The 18,993-nt window shown below is 38.1% G+C and overlaps 1 protein-coding gene across 3 annotated transcripts in view; it reads left to right on the top strand.

Annotated features, from left to right (window-relative positions):
- Positions 1-18,993, top strand: part of ADGRV1 (adhesion G protein-coupled receptor V1) — a 541,343-nt gene that overhangs the window by 253,958 nt on the left and 268,392 nt on the right. For all 3 annotated transcript variants that reach the window (XM_032335763.1, XM_032335762.1, XM_032335765.1), the window contains one exon: positions 3,265-3,365. In XM_032335763.1, the coding sequence (XP_032191654.1) occupies positions 3,265-3,365 (101 nt within the window). The remainder of the gene's footprint in view (positions 1-3,264; positions 3,366-18,993) is intronic.

Genomic DNA, 18,993 nt, shown 5'->3' with positions numbered 1-18,993 from the left:
TTTCTCCTCTAAATCAAAGATTATCAATGTTGTTTTGTTAAGGATAGTATATCTTTCTCCTCACTTTCTAATGATATAGAAAAGTCATTGTGCTAATTAACTTATTAATTGTTCTTTTCCAACTGAGTCTGTAAACTACACTGTGCTCAGAACAAAAATAAAGGGGGACATCTGGCTGTCCCAGTTGGGTCAGGGTCTGACTCTTGATCTTAGCTCAGGTCTTGATCTCAGGGTCATGAGTTTGGGCTCCATGCCAGATGTGGAATCCACCAAAAGAGGGGAAAAAAAAAAAAAAAAAAAAAAGGAAAGAAAAATTATTCAGTTAGCTGCTTGTTGTTTTTTTTTCCTTTCTTTCTTTTTTAAGATTTTATTTATTTGAGGGAGAGAGCACAAGGGGGAACAGCAGAAGGAGAAGCAGGGACTGGATCCCAGGACCCTGGGATCATGACCTGAGCCAAAGGCAGATGTTTCACAGACTGAGCTACCCAGGCACCCAGCTGCTTGTTGTTTCTGCATAATTGTCAAGGAGTCAGTTAAAAACTTCAGAGTACACCTTGAAGTAATACTTAGAATTATTATACTTCATTTTTTAAAAAAAGCATTCTAGTTATAGTTACAGCATTTTGTACCCTGTGATTTACATATTTATATTAAAGGAACTTAAACCAAAAAATTATTACAACTTAAAAAAAAAAACTTGTAGATTAAATCACATGTGCTAAATGTAGCTATTTGTTAACAGATAAGAAAAAAAGGGAAGTCCTTAGCATATGGTGCATTAGGAACTTGGAAAGTGAAGTATTTATTTCTTAAATCTAAGGTATTCAGTATCTTCCCCAAGGCCAGCTAAGGCTAGGGGACAGCCTGCTTGAGGTTTTTTAGCACCTTCTCCCATAAATAAAAAATGTATCCAGATCACTATCATGCATTATAGTTAAAGGCTAATAGATCTAGCCCATTTTCCCACCACTGGCTTTGAATCCAGGACCACCACCAGGTGTCATGCTAGCATTTTAATTGAAGCTTATATACTTAATTAGGTATTATTGAGCTGGTCAAGTTTAACTACAAAATCTATTTCATGTATGTGAGTATAATGGAGAACTACCAAGTTAAGGGAAAAGGCTGTGAATAAGATCTTGTCGTGAACTAGAAAAAAAAAAAAAAAAAGTTGACTCATGTATATTTCTACTTTGTCTGGCACTAATCCCGTGGCCTCGCATCTACCACACTAGGTGTACAGTAAAGCACATATTTATGATCATGTGGCCTATTTTGACAAAAATTTTGCAAGGCCTTGCTTTTGAAATCAGTATATTACACACCACACACACACCCGAAATTCTGAGCTTAAACTAGCATTGATCATCACGGGAACTTCAGAGTGTACCTTGGTGAGTTCAGAGCATCAGCTTCTGTTTATAGACTAGTCTAGTTTATAGACTACCTGGGTAAGGGTGCAAAGTCAGGCATGACTCTGCAGTTTCTGGATGTATTGTGTTCCTGTGTGGGTGGATTTTTGGGGCAGCCCCAAGAGCTGCACACCTGTCCCAGATCAACCTAGAGCAGTCGTCCTGAAAATGGATTATTGTAGATTTCTTGGCCAAATGCCTAGGCTCAGAGCCTTGACTAATGCAAAGACTCACTTCCTGTGTGGAACTTTGTCTAACTTATTAAAATCTAAACATACTGAAAGCCTTTCCCAAAAGGAGTTAAGACAGGCATTGCTGTAAGGAATATTAGTGATAGACCCCATGTGGGCATTGGCAGATGCCCAATCCACCTACACCAACATGCAGTTAGGTCCATATCTTAGGAGAAGATAATGAGAAAGCAAATGTGGAATAAATGCAGTGAGGTAATGCATACAACGTGCATGGCAAAGCAGCGTATACATACCAATTATTGTGTTTTGATAATTCTTAGACAAAATGAACTATTAATAACACTATTATTGAGAGGGATTAAAAGGCTTATGTGAGGGGCACCTGGGCGGCTCAGTGTGTTAAAGCCTCTGCCTTCGGCTCAGGTCATGATTCCAGGGTCCTGGGATCAAGTCCTGCATCTGGCTCTCTGCTCAGTAGGGAGCCTGCTTCCGCCTCTCTCTCTCTCTCTCTCTCTCTCTCTGCCTGCCTCTCTGCCTACTTGTGATCTCTGTCAAATTAAAAAAAAAAAAACAAACTAAAAAAAAAGGCTTATGTGAAAAAGCAAATGGGTTACTCTTTGCAGCACATTTAAATTTTAGAAAGGAAATGCTTTAAAAATATGTATTTTTAAATACATATTTAAAATATTTTAAATACACATTTAAAATATAAAAAGTATTCAGGGCTGCTGTGGCACCATCGGTTAAGCGGTGCACTCTTGGTTTTGGCTCAGGTCATCATCTCAAGTGGTGGGATTGATTCCCACGTCAGGCTCTGCCCTCAGTGCAGAGTCTGCTTGAGATTCTTCCTCCTTCTCGTCCTCTCTCTGTCTCTCTTTCAAATAAATAGATAAATCTTAAATACATACATTTACACCCTGTACTTAAAACATGGTATTAAAAGAAATTCATACAAATTGTAAGATAAAAGATTTGTTACTACTGAGTTTCTGATCATTGCCCTGACAAGTAGATGACAAGAAGATAAGAATACTTTTCTTTATTCCACTTAAAAATGTGGATGTTTAGGTTGAAAGTCATCTCAAGAGGAAAAAAAACATTTTCTTCCCAGCTTTGGCCTCCAGTAGCATAGAGTAACTCTTAAAACTCATAATTACCACTGTTGTAATTACATAACTATTCCTACTAGGTAAAAAGCGGGTAATTACTGAGCCTGAGTTTTAGTCGTACCATTCACAGGTTTATGCCTAAAAAATCTTCTTCACTTCCCTAAATATCTCTATTTACCCAAGCCACCTGTTCTTAATAAGTTAGGTTGGAATTTGAACCTTTTCTCAAGCAGTATAACTTGTCTAATGGAAACATAGAAAAACGGAAGTTTAATGAAATTATTAATCTGCTTGATTTGAACAGTCTTTTGACTAAGGAAGTGAACATGTGGCTCTTTGAAAATTAAAGTTGTCCTTTGGCCTTAGTTGATCAGTGTGCAGATTTTATATGTCACATAAAAAGGAGTAGATTAAAATTGCAGTATCATCATTGCCAGATAACCACACTATGCAGCAGAGGCAGACAATAGGCCTTCCGAAGACTTTTGCTGTGCAACTGTTTGTTCATGGATTGTAAAACTGCACGTGGGCTTTTTTTTATTCCTACAGGGTTTTGCCTGGCTGTTCTCTCCCACATCTTCTGTGCCAGATTTTCCATGTTTGCAGCTAAACTTCTGACGCACATGATGGCAGCCAGCTTAGGTACACAGGTAGGAGAGCTCCGGAATTTCTACCTTTCATGAGATGTTCACATTTCTTCTGTGACCCTTGAACTGAGTTGGATAAGTAAAATTTAATTTCAACTTAGTTGAAGTAAGCTTGTTTTGTTTTGTAGCAGAGGATGGAGAAGGAGCACGGTAAGAGGAAATGAGAGTTTCAGAGCCTAAAAAGAGTTTCAGAGCCTCAAAAGTTTGTGAATGTTTTTCTCCAGAAAAGTACTGTACTATCATCTCCTACAAGAAAATAGCTGCTTCTTATCACAAAGCATCATATTCTCAACTTATATATGCTCAATATATAACTAATGTGTATATGTATTAACATTAGCATAGTTTTTAATCTGTTGGAATAAATATGCTCTGTTACAAATCCTTTTATATGGAGGGCATTAAGTTGATACATATTTAAAATATCTGGATAATATTCAGTTGACCCTTAAACACGGGAGTTAGGGCACTGACTCCCCATACAGTCAAAAATCTGCATTTATCTTTTGACTCCCCCAAAACTTAACTACTGATAGTGTACTGTTAAGCCCTACAGGTCATATAAACAGTTGATTAGCATATATTTTGTATGTTATATGTATTAAATGCCACATTCTTAGGCTAAAGCAAGCTAGAGAAAGCATTATTTTAGAAAATCATGACAAAAAGACATTTATAGTACTCTACTTATTGAAAAAAATTCACATGTACATGGACCCGCACAGTTCAAACCCATGTCGTTCAAGAGCCACCTGTATTTTGTTCTGTTTAATATTAAAGAACATGGTTCAGTAGAACATTCTTTTCTGAAAAACTATTCAAGTGTCAATTGCATAAGATAATAGCATGAGAAACATGTGGTCATTCATCAGCACAAAATTTAAAGCCCAGTTTAAACACAGAGGACAGATCAAAAGATGAAAAATTAGTTGCCTTTTCTCTCCATGGGGTACTCACAGCCTAGAACAGTAGACAATGTGTGTGTGTGTACTATGAACATAGACTATTTGCAAACTACTCTATGAATGTAGATGATGGCTTAATTTATTTTTCTGTGAAAGTCCAGGAAGTCTTCATAGAGCTGGTGATGTCTGACCTGGGACTTGAATGAGAGTTTCATGCAGTTTGTTGATAAGGGGAGAGGTGGGCATAGATGTTTGTATAAGCAAAGGGGAAAAGCATAATCACTTCTACTTGAAGGCTGCAATTACAGGTCCAGATAGTAATAATACATTATATAATATTATTATTGAGAGAACTTTGTATTTATTTTATGAAGCAAAATTTCCTCTTTTCTAGTAGTTGGGACCCTTCTGGAGTACAAAAAACACTATTTCTTGATTGAGTGCTACTGGTTATATGTGTATGTTCAATTTATATAAATTGAATATATGTATTTATATTTATATAATAAATTTATATTTATGTAATATATTTATGTATTTCTGTACAATTTATGTAAATTGTGCTGTACACTTAGGATTTGCATACTGTCTTTCAGAGTGCTAAAAGTATTTCATTGAACTCTGAACAGAAGTTTTTTAAATAATACCAGTGGAGGAGCTAAAATATAAAATGAAAAATTCTCTAAGATACTGGACTCCTGCTGACTTTTTTTGGTCCCAGGAATGAAAAATGGCACTTGTAAATTTCGTAACTTTAATTTAGGGGGAACAGTTAAGAGCCAGACTCTAAGCAGAGGATTCCAGATTGAGTTTTTTTTAAAGTACCTATGAACTATGGGAGGTAACAGCTGTTCTCAAAAGGGGGCTTGCATTGAATTTGACAAAGCTATTTATATTGCCTTGGTAACCTATCTTAGCTGTCTGATCTTGCCTTTGCTTCTTGTATGTAAGATCTTAGAAAACCCGCCTTCCATAATTAGAGTTTACTTGGCTGCATTCACCACCCACTCTGGTGATTTTTTGGCAGCAGAATTTGTACAAGTCTTAATTATAGCACTGTAGAATTACAGACAACTCTTCAGTGTCCTAGCAGACAAATTTGCTCATGTCTAGGGATGCGAAAGAAGGACCCAGGATTTATATGTTGGGACATTGCCTTCTGATTCACGTTATACTTAACATTAATTTTAGAGAAGAAGGTTAGTCAAATCCATGTTTTTCGGTTTATTTTTAGAATAGATGAAGCCATGTGGCATGAAGTATTCTATAATGTGTGGCTTGTGACATGAAATCACTGAAAACATCGTTTCCATGGTTTATTTTGGTAGGAAGAATTGGTGTATCATTGATGGAGAAAGTACTGTTTCCTCAAAATGGTTTACCTATCTGCTTTGATTTTTTAAATACCCTCTAAATGAAAGAGAATAGTTGTTTCCATGAAAATCTCTTAGCAAAGGCTTTTTTAAATTCTCAGACTCTCCAAAAAAAGAAATGAAGCTGACTACAGGAACTTGGGTCCGCCCTTTCTGAATTTTTAAAATCGTGTTTATATCTCCAGTTACGGAATCTTGCCAGGGGGGTGTTCCAGTTCCAACCTCGGATCTCTCGTTTAAAATCCTCCATCAACGTTATGTTGACATCCTTAGAGTGTGAGTTTCCTTTTGAGAAGTCTTCAGAATTAGATATTTGGCTTATATCCTTCTTTGGCTCCAAGAATGAAACTTCTCTAGCTGGCCTGGAGTGTTTGGGTTGCAAATTCTCACAGGTCAGCCAAAAGCATTCAGTTTTAAGTCTTTATTGCTTACCTTGACTAGGTTGAATGGCCTTTATGGGAAAGGGAAGAATGGAAATGTGATAATTTCTGACTTATTTCAGAGCACTGGGTGTCAATCAATGAGCAAGGCAGGAGTCAAGAAAATAAGCTTCTGGCTCTACTTCTATACTAGAAACATATGTAAAAATGTATACTTATACTATACATCCATAATTTATTATAAAATGTATTATATGTAGTCTAAAAATGGGAGGAAGGTAAGCAAGAATCCAAAAATTATTCCTGTTTTAAAAGTCAAAAGATTCTGCTTTAATCTGTAGCTTGTCTTTCTAGCATCTTTGAGAATCGTTGACGATAAATAACCAGCAGGTGGCAGTAGAAGATTTTTTTTTTCTTTTAATGGTTTTTTTTTAGTCTAGAAAAAATGGAGTTCAGTAGAAAACTTGAGAGATGTTTTTATAACACTTCTTTGGGCTAGAGAGTATTCTTCTGCAACATAGTAAATATACATTTGTGGCCTCTTACTATTGTTTTTTTAATCTGTTTTGTTTGGAATTAAATAAATGTGTAGGGTGCTTTAAGAGAACTTGTACATCACTAGCTTAGAATGTATTTTCTGTCCTTTATCACTTATAGTTAAATTCAGGGGCATAAGATTGTTTCCATCATTGTATTTTTTGCTGTGAATAACTTTTAATAAGTGTGTTATTTACACTGAAATATGTGTTCATTGAAATGTCACAAGTAGAAGTTTTTGAGATAAGATCTGTATTTTCAGTATTGCTTATTTTAAAAAGTATGTATTTTTCTTCAGTGCCAAGTTAATATTTCTCACTTACCTAGAAGAAAATTATTAACTGGCAAGAAATTGTGAGACCATTCACTTCAAGAATGAAGTGAAAAGCAGCAAACAAATTTTCATGGCATTGGGTGATATTTCTCGGAAAAACATCTAATTATATCTTTGGAATTTTTATCTTAGAATCACATTGCCAACCCATGTGTGCCCTGATAAGGCTGGTAAACAACTAGGACAAAGGACAAGTTTGCAGTTCAGGGTTCTTGGTTCTGGGGGTTCTGTCAGGAAAAGCAATTCTCCAAATCTAAAAAAAGAACAGAAGTTTTCTCATAGAAAACATGATAAGGTAGAACTGCATTTACTCTGATTGGTAAACCTAACAGAGGGAAATATTTGGGGCTTTTCCCTCTGGTTTTTTTGTTTGTTTGTTTGTTTGTTTGTGTGTCTTAAGCGTAAAATTTGGAACTAAAGAATAAATTTGCCTAGAAAAATATATATGTAACAATGATTAAATTTGCCAGCCAGTCTATACATTTTCTGAATTCAGATGACAGTTGAGAATGTCTGAGAATTTTAAATGCTTAAATTTAAGTTTTTCATGGCCATTGGATGTGCAGGAGTATTAACTATATAGGCCTTCACCTCAATAAAAGGCAAGGGAATTCCCTTAAAATTCAGAGGATTGTTCTCTGGTAGCTAGCTGAGGTTGGGCTATCATAGTTTGCCCAGTATTCTCATTCTGCAACAATTGGGGTGTCGTTTTGCCCTGTCATTTTGTTTCCCAGGTAGAATGCTGCTCAGATATTCCTGCCAGCAGGTTCTGCTTTAATCTGCAACCTGTCTCATTTTAGCCTTGAATATCTAGTATCTTTGAGACTCTGAGAATCATTGACTACATGTGAATGAAGCCAGAAGCCATGTGTAACCTCTCAAATACAGACTCCTTCTGGCTCCTGCAGGGCCCAGGTTCTCTCCCTCAGCTTGGCACTATTTTGTTGTGACCGCCTGCTCGGGAAAGCCATTGTGTGTGTGTAGAGTCTGAAAACATATATCTAACAAGTATATTTTTATCAATTGAAGCAGAATGCGACAGAAATTATAAAGTGTCGACTAATCAGAACATTGGCTGAAAGTTTTGGTTTATCACTTGGTAACCAGGGTATCCTATGTTATTTCTGCTTTCATTACTAAAGGAAAGTATTTAAGAATTTACATGCAAGGATCAAAATTGGATCATGCTTTGACGATTGGGTACTTGAGAAACACAAAGGGTCATTATTCAGTAGAACATTTAGGATTATTTGTTAGTGCGTAAATAAGTAGGTTAGAAAAGTGTTTCATATACTTCGTGTTGGCATCTTAGTAAAATTCAGATACTGAACCAGTTAGTCTAGGATGGGTTTTTGGACGGGGCTTGTTAGGAAGTTAGGTTAACCATGTTACGACCCAAGGAAATCTGGTTGTGTTGCTGCCAATCCTGCTTTTGCTGTTATTATTACTAAAGCCACACCGTCAACCTATTTCCTTTACTATGAGAAATTATTTAACAAATGCTAACTAAATTTTTTTATTTAAAATTATTTAAGAAATGCTAACTAAATTTTTAAATTTCTTTTAAAGTGTCACTGCCTATGAAACTACTTAACGAACATTTGTCTGTCTTTCTTGAAGGAAAGACTTCTGCTGCTGTTTTTTTTTTTTCTTTCTTTCTTGTTTCGTCCTCTCCCTCCTGCGCCCCAACCCTGGGTTACTAAGAAAAGGAAAGGTACTTAGATAAGCAAACTAATGTACAACTCAGAGTACAGACTAGGCTTTTATTTTGGTCTTTCTCATAGCATTTCATACTTGGCAGAGCTTCTCAGTGTTGTTTTTGGACATAAAATAAACCACTAGAAAGAAAGTGTAGCCAGCCCCTCCCCAAGTCCTTCTTTCCTCTAAGCAGCTCAAAAGTGCCCCCACTTAAATGGTACTAAGTATGTAATGCTTCTATTTTTTATTTTTCATACACAAAATTCTGTATTTGATTGTGCCTTTTCTTCATGTGGAGATTAATTTGGTGAACATGGATGAGGAGCATTCTGCATACAGATATGAATATACACTTAAGTCGAATTGATTAATCTGTTTGAGTCTTTTTAAAAATTTTTTTAAATTTTATTTTTATTTTTTTTTAATTTTTTTAAGATTTTATCTATTTATTTGACAGAAATCACAGGTAGGCAGAGAGACAGGCAGAGATAGAGGGGGAAGCAGGCCCCCCGCTGAGCAAAGAGCCCGACGCGGGGCTCGATCCCAGGACCCTGAGATCATGACCCGAGCCGAAGGCAGAGGCTTAATCCACTGAGCCACCCAGGAGCCCCAATCTGTTTGAATCTTAATGGCCCAAATAATATCACATTCATGACTGGTGCTCATTCATGTAGTGAAATTAAAAAAAAAAAAAAATCTAAACAAACCCTGCTTATCCCAGGTGAGGATCATCACTCGTCTACAAACTCAGCCACTTTGAACTCATCTACCATAATGCACAGTTTTGAGATTGTGCAATGGGAAATTCCAGGCAAGCTAGGCACACAGGAAGTATGTAAATAACCGTCTAAAACAGTGACCTCATTGTAAGAACCCAGTATGAACGCAAGTCTCATCTTCTCTAGTCTACTGTATAGTACTCCATAAGCCGTGGACTGGGTTGGGGGCGGGGGGTTCCGCTGGAAGGTTTTCATGAGCAAGTGGAATTGACCTTGTTGTTGAAGAAAGTGTAAGATGTGAGGACTAAGAACGAGGCACGTTCTGGGAAGGAAAAACATCAAGGATCAAGGCATGGAGGTTATAATGGACCTGGGGAATTCCACTTCTGTGAGGCGTGCGCCTGTGGAGGAAGAAATAGATCCTCCAGCCACAGGGGAGGCAGTTTCATATTGCCTGAGGAGCATGGGGAGAGAGCAAGGGCATCAGCCCAAAAAGGTGCAGTATGAAAGCGGTGTTTTTAAGGATTAATCTGGCAATTAGGGATCAAATGAAAAATGGATTAAAGTAGATGAGAGGCTGGAATTTAGGGAGATGAGTTTAGAGAAGCTGGACAGGGCAGTTTTACCCTTATCTGGTTAGGATGAGTTGTGAGCTCGGACAATGGTAGGAGTAATGAGAATCCAAAGGAAAAAATAAGAACTGATTAAAAAAAAAAAACAACTGCCTGTTTTGCTTTATGAAAGCTTTGGAATTTCACTTCTCTCTTTAAACCAATAAAAAGACCACATTGCACATTTTACATTATTTAATAAATGCTAATATAATACTAAGTATCTTATGAGGTCAGAATTATGATATAGGGACTGATATCACCCCAGTTTTATGGATGGGGCAGTCAGGGTATGAAGAATGTAAGTTCCTTGTCTGAGGTCACACAGTTGTAAGGGACAGAACCAGTCATTGAGCACAAGCAACCAGGCTCCAGTCCTTGCCTTTAACCATTATGCATCCCGCCACATAAATCAGGAATTAACGAGGTTTACTCTATCACCAAAGAAGGTAGATGATTTTTAGGTGCCTGGGAAACTGGTGTTTTCATTTGACTCAAATAGAAAAGGCAGAAAGGTTTAATAGATGGGATTTGTGCAGTTTGTATCCTGAGGGGTTTGAAGTTTCCATAACACACGTAAGCTAGTGGTTTCGATGTTACCTACATAGGCACGGAGGTCTTGACACCATGAAGTAGGTTCTTTGAGACAGGCTGTGTAGAGAACTTGTGATTATAGAATACACATAGTTAATGTCATTTGTGGCACTCACTGCACTCAGTGATTTACATGTATTGCCTTATTGTGGTAACGACCAGATGAGCCAGGACCTGCCATCATCCCTATTTTACAAATGGAAAAATGGGACTAAGTTCCGTTACCTGTCTTAACCTTCACTGGTAGAATGTGGCAGCTGGAAGAAAGATTCAAAGCCAGGCAGTCTGGCTTCAAACCCATGTGTTTAAAACACTGCCATGTAGAATGAGAAGGATCATTAGATGCAGATAATTAAAGCACAGTTAAAGTTCCTGAAGCAAAGGAAGGGAAAAAGGTTTCAAATGGAAGGATTGAGCGTCAGTGGGAGATTAGTCCTCAAATTTGGCAAGAACAAGGTCACCGGAAACTTTGGAGAGAGATGACGAAAATGAGACAGCAAAGGTTAGAGGATAAAGGGGTAGGGAAGATGTGGGAAAGGCTAAATCAGACCGCACCTGAGAAAAGTTGGTCAGCTGAAGGAAGGGGACAGTCAGCTTGGGAAGGGGAGCAACTCAGGTGCCCCTGGTCATAAAAAGCTCACTGAGAGGAAGGTGGAGCCTGGGGCTACCAGCTACCAGCAGCCCAAAGGGGCAGATTTCCCCCTTCTCCCCCACCCTCCTCATTGGTATTTTCCTCAATATTTTATTTACTTATTTATCAGAGAAAGCGAGCGAGCACGCACAAGTAGGGGGAACAGCAGGCAGAGCAGGCAGAGGGAGAAGCAGGCTCCCCACTGAGTGAGGAGCCCAATGCAGGACTCGATTCCAGGACCTTAGGATCGTGACCTGAGCTGAAGGCAGCTGCTTAACTGACTGAGCCACCCAGCCATCCTGGTATTTTCCTCTTTTGAAATAGAACCTTTTATAGAAAAACTGATGAGAGGGTAATAAGATTTAGTGCATTTCTCTCTGGTCCCTGTTTTTATTTGTACTTTTTGATTGCATGGAAATGAGTGACACTCTGCTTGTGTGCCTAGCCTAATCATGTTACATCTAGAAGATTAGAGCTATAGTTTGAGCTCCCCCTCCCCCATTTCTTGAATCCAGATTTCTTTGATGCCTTTATATGTGACTCTGCAGTCAGTTATGAAGAAAATTTGTAACTACTGATTAGTTGTTTTTACAACCAAAAATATTAGTATCAGTTATTTGCAAGTATGTGCTTTGAAGGGATTAAAGTGATGTTGGTATTCAGATAGGCTAAAATTTGAATTTTAGGGGTGCCTGGGTGGCTCAGTAGATTAAAACCTCTGCCTTTGGCCCAGGTCATGATCTCAGGGTCCTGGGATCGAGCTCCGCATTGGGCTCTCTGCTCGGTAGGGAGTCTGCTTCCCTTCCTCTCTCTCTGCCTGCCTCTCTGCCTACTTGTGATCTCTGTCTGTCAAATAAATAAATTTTTAAAAAGTCTTAAAATTTGAATTTTATTCCAGTTTCAGAAGAAATAATGTATTTTATTTTTGCTTTCTTCTTCAGTACAGATTTTCTTTATATATATTCTTAAATATTTTCATAAAGAAATCCACTTTTTTTCCAGCATGCTTGCAAAATTAAGCTCAACCATAAACTGTTCTTCCTAAGTTGACAATAAGTGGACGCTGAAGATACAAAAATAGTATCGTGGTCACACTACTGGGAAATTCAAACTTTCCCAAGTGCTGAAGTAGCAAAGCAACAGAAAGAGTGAGTAATATTCTGAATGAGGCTACAGTGACATTATCGTGTTTGCAACATGGCTTTTGTTACTAGGAAAATTTGTGAGACTAATCCAGACTTTACCAGAAAATACCAGTTTGGAATCTTCTATTACAGCCTAAGAAGCATAAACTATCCTTGACTTTTAAGACTGCTTTTCATGTCCCTAACTAAGGAAAATCAGCATCTGAGAAAAATTGTTTTTATGAATATTTTAAGTAACAAATATGGAGTGTAGGGGAAAGAGACCCAATTTGGGAATTAAAAGGACAAATGGAGTACTATCCCTGAGCCATATCAGAAAAGTCTTTGGAAGAATAAGAATGCCTGCCTTGCAGAGTTGTTAAAAGGATAATAGATGGTGTTTAAAAAACTTGAAACACGGGTGCCTGGGTGGCTCAGTGGGTTAAGCCTCTGCCTTCAGCTCAGGTCATAATCTCAGGGTCCTGGGATCGAGGCCCGCATCGGGCTCTCTGCTCAGCGGGGAACCTGCTTCCCCCTCTCTCTCTCTGCCTTCTTCTCTGCCTCCTTGTGATCTCTCTCTCTCTGTCAAATAAATTACAAAAAAATAAAAAAAATAAAAACTTGAAACACAGGACTTGGAGAACAAGGGAGCAAAGGAGGAAAGCGAGGTTGATTCCTGCTGCTACAGAGCAGTGAAGAGGCTCTTTGGGTTGTGCTGTGTTGAACGCTTCTTAATGCCTTCTGGAGCACCTAGCCTGGTTTCGTGTTCTTGAGGTTTTTTAAAATCAACTGTGAGGAAGGGGAAAGTCTGTTCAGCCCCACCCTTTTAAAGCAGCTTGTTCTTGCTGGTTGCCTCCCTTCTCATTGTACCGTCCCAGAAAGGCTTTTTAAAGATTTACTTATTTATTTTAGAGAGACAGAAGGAGAGTAAGCACAGGAGCGTGTGGGGCGGGGGGCATGTGAGGGGGGCAAATGAAGAGGGAGAGCGAGAATCTCAAGCAGGCTCCTTGCTGAGCACAGAGCCTGACCTGGGGCTCCATGCAGGACTCAATCCCATGACCCTGAGATCATGACCTGAGCTGAAATCGAGAGTCGAACATTTAACCAACTGAGCCACCCAGGCATCCTTGCTTTGTTTATATTTTTAAGATGAGACTCCCCCCCAACCAGATCTTGAGTATTTTCTAAGTGCTTGGGTCTTTATTGCTTGTACTGAGTTGTTGAAACCTTAAGAACTGTATATATAGATAGATAGATAGAGATGTCTTATATATATGTATGCTTTTTCCTAAATATATTTAAATAGGCATATACATGTCTTTTTAAAAATATATATGCCTTTATAGATGAAAAAAATAAAATACATATATATTATTTACAGTGGGTGTGTCATGTAAGCTTGTGCCTGTGTGTGTGTATACATTTGGAAACTGAAATAGACTTCTATTTCAAAAACACGGAAGTACTACATGATGAAACACTTGGTACTGCTACGTACTTCCTGCTATGAACACTGATATGCATAAATTCCCTGTAACCCTTACAACACCGTGAGGTGGTCAGTATTGTTTTTATTACCTCTCTATTGCACTGGAGAAATAGGAGACCCCCCAAAATTACGTTATTTGCCCTCCTACGCCATCCCACCTCAGCTAGGTCAGGCGGCTCCAAGCCTGACCTCTCTCTTCCCACCTCTCTTCCAAGCAGATCGGAGAACTCCGCTGTGGTGCCTTTTCCTCCCCTTCCATGGAATGGAAGAGCATCGTCTCTTGGAGATGTTTTTTAAAACAGCTCTGTTGAGATACAATTCATAGACTAGAGAGTTCACCCATTTAAAGTGTATAACTCATTGACTTTCAGAATATATGCAGGGTTATGCACCCATCACTGCCATAAATGTTATTTATTTTTTCTAGCTTTATTGAGGTATAACTAATATTTATTACTCTACTCATCATGTTAGTTTGTCTCTCTTAAGTCTCATTTTTAGTTCTCTGACATCTTGCTTCCTTTTGTAAATCTTTTCAATGATGGGCCCTTACAAAATTGGTTCTTAAATTTACAAATACATCAGTAAGTCCTAGGAAGTCACATCTTGGAGCTTTAGCTGCTTGCTCTACCGGAGTGTCTTACATTTGGTTGCCCATATGCCTATCTAAGTTTTAAGGTCCTGATCAAAGACTATTTCTTTTTTTAATATCATATGTTATACCAAATGGTAAATGAGGGCCAAAATAACAACAGTTGTAAAAGTAAAACACCCTTTCCTATAGGCTTGTTAGTTGTGTAGAGTCTAGAATCACCTTTCTAGCAAACCTCCATTTGGATCCAGTCTCCCAAATACATAAACTCTATGTTCTGCCAGGGATGGGAGGAACTTGGTTTCAGGCACTATGTTTTGGTTGTAAGGGTGAATGTTACTGCCAAATTGAAACATTTACATGTTACATATCAACAGCCAAGTGCATTTCATGGCCAAATTTCATCTACAGAAGATGGCATGTGTAAGTGATCTTATAGGTGTGGAAATGGAGAAATTCCATAACAACCCCAGAGCTCACCTCTGAACCCCACTCCAGTTGGTTTTATGCCCTCGCCCCTTTAGGAATACAGAAATTAAAGTTAAATGAAAGTGTGAAACTGAGTTCATATTCTCCATTATATTAAAAAAAAATTTCAGTGTGGATTTCCCTTTTAAAAAATATGCATGGAGTTAACTATATTTGGGAATTAAGTGTATTTTATCTCGCTGCTTCCGGAGTTTATCCCAATCGTTTTTATGTACCTGTAAACTATCTCTCTTCTACAGTAGCCTTGAAACTGTTCCCCATGATTTTACTCTGGCCCTCGTGTTTACAATCTGTTCTTTTTTCGGGAGCCAGAGTAGTCCTTTCAAAGACTTAATCCACCCAAGTCATTCTCCCACCTAAGTGACTTCCTATAAAAAGAGGAACTTTTGACCTTTGTCCAGCAGACACTTGAGGATCATTCCTACCTACTCTGAGCTCACCTCCTACAGTCTCTACCCACTGACCCAGCATCAGCCACAGTGGACAAATGTCAGTTCCTTAAACATGCCACCTCCTTCTTGTCCTGGGTTCTGGATTCCAGTTAATCCCCAAGCCTGGACAGTTCTGCACCAGTGTTTACTTATTCATAAATTTATTTATCCTTCCATCCTTCACACTGAGTTCATACTTTTATCACCTTAGAATAGCCTCCCTGAGCAGCCCCCTGCCCCACAATACCACATCACTGTTTATTTTATATCATAAATCAGTATCTGGGCTCTCTTGTTTATTTATTATCTTCTGTCCCCTTCCTCACTTCCTACTTCTCACCTCTTAGAATAGAAATTCGATTGGGGGAGCACCTGGGTGACTCAGTGGGTTAAAGCCTCTGCCTTCAGCTCAGGTCATGATCTCAGGGTCCTGGGATCAAGCCCCACATCGGGCTCTCTGCTCAGTGGGGAACCGCTTCCCCCTCTCTCTCTCTGCCTGCCTCCCTGCCTACTTGTAATTTCTGCCTGTCAAATAAATAAATAAAATCTTAAAAAAATAAAAAAGAAATTCCATTGGGTCAGGAATTGCCTATCTTATTCATTGCAGTGTTTCTAGCACCCAAAAAAAGTTTTTTGGCACATACTAGATTTTCAATAAGAACTGGTTAAAATAATGAGAAAAACAATCAGGTACAAGGAAATTGTAGGCTTGCTCCTTAAAAAAAAAAAAAAAAAAAATCTTCAGCCATTTAAAACTAAGTTAGCACCATTTTCTCATGAAAATGAGCTTGATTCCTTAAAGAAAAATCAGAATTTAAAAAGATTATTCATATCACTAAAGAATTGTAATGTTGTGGGGTCTACAACACAGCTTACAGACAAAGTGCATTATAACTCTTGGTTTATAATTAAAGGGTACTCAAGTCAGAATTAGTTTTTCCAGAAAAATAGTTGTAATGAGAAGTTAAGAACCCAAGCCAGCCACCCAACTCTATTCAACTCTTAATCTGGTTATTATGGATCCTAATTGTACTTAGTAATTTTTCTTCATGTTAAAACACATTCTGATGTCTGATTAGGAACTTCAAGAAAACCCTGGCTACTCTGACAGCCTGTTCTTTCTTCAGAAGCCTGAAACAGCTGACCACAGAGGCCCAGCATTGGGAGGGGAGTGGGGGCAGCTGATGGGGAGTTAGAAGTGAGAGGCAGACTTCTGGAAACTTGCTTCCTGAGTTCAGGGAGATGTTCCAGCAAGTGACTTGGATGGCAGATGTGAAGGTTTCTGAATCTTGTGACAAAAGTACGAAGACAGGGATTTGGTGCTTAAAGCAGCTTTTTAAACTTCTTATTGAGAAACAGAGTTAAAAATGAGAGAACACCATTCGAGAATACAGAAGAGTTTTCTTAAATAAGATCTCTCTGTATTCCATAATAATAATATTTTGTGTTAGGTTGAGTGAGCACTGGGTGTTATACAACGAATGAATCGTTGAACACTACACCAAAAACTTATGATGTACTATATGCTGGCTAACTGAACATAACAAAAGATTCCGTGTAGATACTCAGGATAGATAATAACTAACTGTTTTTTTTTTTTTAAAGATTTTATTTATTTATTTGAGAGAGAGACAGTGAGAGAGAACATGAGCGAGGAGAAGGTCAGAGAGAGAAGCAGACTCCCCGTGGAGCTGGGAGCCCGATGCAGGACTCGATCCCGGGACTCCGGGATCATGACCTGAGCCGAAGGCAGTCGTCCAACCAACTGAGCCACCCAGGCGTCCCGATAATAACTAACTGTAACGGCTAATTTTAATAAATAATTAACTCATAAATGTCTATAGTGCCAAGGTAGATAATGTGGGCTATTAAAATGAGGATCTAAGTAACAAGGTTGTCATATTGATAGTATGTTGGAATTAGGGCTGAGATGAAATATCCTGACATATTACAATATGTCTAGACATAATGAACAATCCTGCTATGTTTAGGTGATGTTTACAATTATGATGAAACTACTGATCATTTCTGAGTTTATTCTGCTGGGTATCACACTCTCAAAGCCTTTTAACCTATGCATAGCTGAAAACATTTCTTATAATGCTTGGTATTTTGAAAACAAATGAGCTGATGAGAGATAGTAATCATAAAACCGTTTTCCTTCCCCCAAAACATATTTTAAAAAATTGAAGTCTTTGGACTAAGGAATGTGGTTTTATACCTTGGAAACCTTGAGATAAAAAGTGAAAGTGTTAGTTAATTTCCCTTGTTTTCTTGAGTCTGTAGAGAAGTGTTCAATAAATATTTGTTTTAGTAGGGCAATATAAACATCTTAAATTATATAAATAGAGGCTTGTAGGTATTGCTTACATTGTTTCTTTATTCCCCAGAGGTACAAAGTCCAGAGGAATCTAAGAGATTAACTCAGGAAGTCAGAAGAGTTGGACTGCCACTGTTTTAACTCAGGTCATGGTCATCATTACCGTTCATTCATTACATACTTGAGAGACCACATGAAAAATGACCTATATTATACAAAAAGTCCACACTTGAACAACCTTTCACTCTAAGTTTGGGACTACTCTTTTGAAAGTGTTTGTTAGGGTTGATTATTGAAAAGTCAGATGAGGGCAAGCAAGTCTGTCTGTCTCCTCCGGTTTGAGTCTTAATCTGAGCAGCAGAAAAATCTATTTATTCTCTATCTAACAAAAAGAAGAGAATCTTTCCTGAAGTTTTTGTAGAAGCGCAATTTAAATTTATGTATTCGTATATAACTACTATTCATTGTTCCCATTCCACAAATATTTGGTGTTATATGTAATATATAAGGTTTTTTGCTAGGAATTACAGGCATAAAGATAAATAAGATATATCCTCAAGCTATTTATAGTCTACTAGGAAGGGAATAAACATGTAAATAAATGAATGCAGTAGACTGTTACAGGGATATGATCACAGCCTGTACAGGATACAGTGGGAACAAAAAAAAGAAAAAAGGGAGTTATTAATTCTATCCAGGGTGAGGGGTGGGGTCAGAAAAATCTCTTACAGAGATGAGAATTCTTCAGCTGTCTTGAAAGATAAGAAATCTTTACCAAGTGGAATCTACATATAATTAAAATACAAACATTAGTAGAGGCAGAAGAATGGGCCGTGTCTGGTGGGATTAGTGATACAAAAGGGATTGTTCTCTATTGGACTATATTCTGTTTATTTTGCAAGGCTTCAGGGATGGTTCAGCTGGTTAAGGGCTGCTGACAAGGAAGGGAGAGTTGCTTCCGTGGCACATTTGGAAAAGATGGGCAGTAGTCTCCAGACCTAAGCAGAACTAATATTTGAGGAAATGAGAATTTCTTTGTTTTTTCTTTTTTAAAGATTTTATGTATTTATTTGACAGAGAGAGATAGAGCACAAACAAGGGGAGCAGCAGGCAAAGTGAAACGGAGAAGCAGGCTGCCCCCTCCCTCCAACTCAGGGCTCGATCCCAGGACCCTGGGATCATGACCTGAGCCAAAGGCAGATGCTTAACTGAGCCACCCAGGTGCCCTGGAATGAGAATTTTCTATAGGTTTTTCACAGATATGATTTGGGTACCACAGATACATTTTCATGTCTCATGAGCATTTTTCTTAGAAATATATTAAGTAGTCTAATCTGAAAAGTCTACTGTATCTAGTTCAATACTACTGCTCAAAAAAAATCAGAAGTCTCTCTTCTGTAAGGT

This window comes from Mustela erminea, chromosome 3 (assembly GCF_009829155.1).
Source record: "Mustela erminea isolate mMusErm1 chromosome 3, mMusErm1.Pri, whole genome shotgun sequence".
NCBI classification, from domain to species: Eukaryota; Metazoa; Chordata; class Mammalia; order Carnivora; family Mustelidae; genus Mustela; species Mustela erminea.
This window is presented reverse-complemented; position numbering and strand designations above follow the sequence as displayed.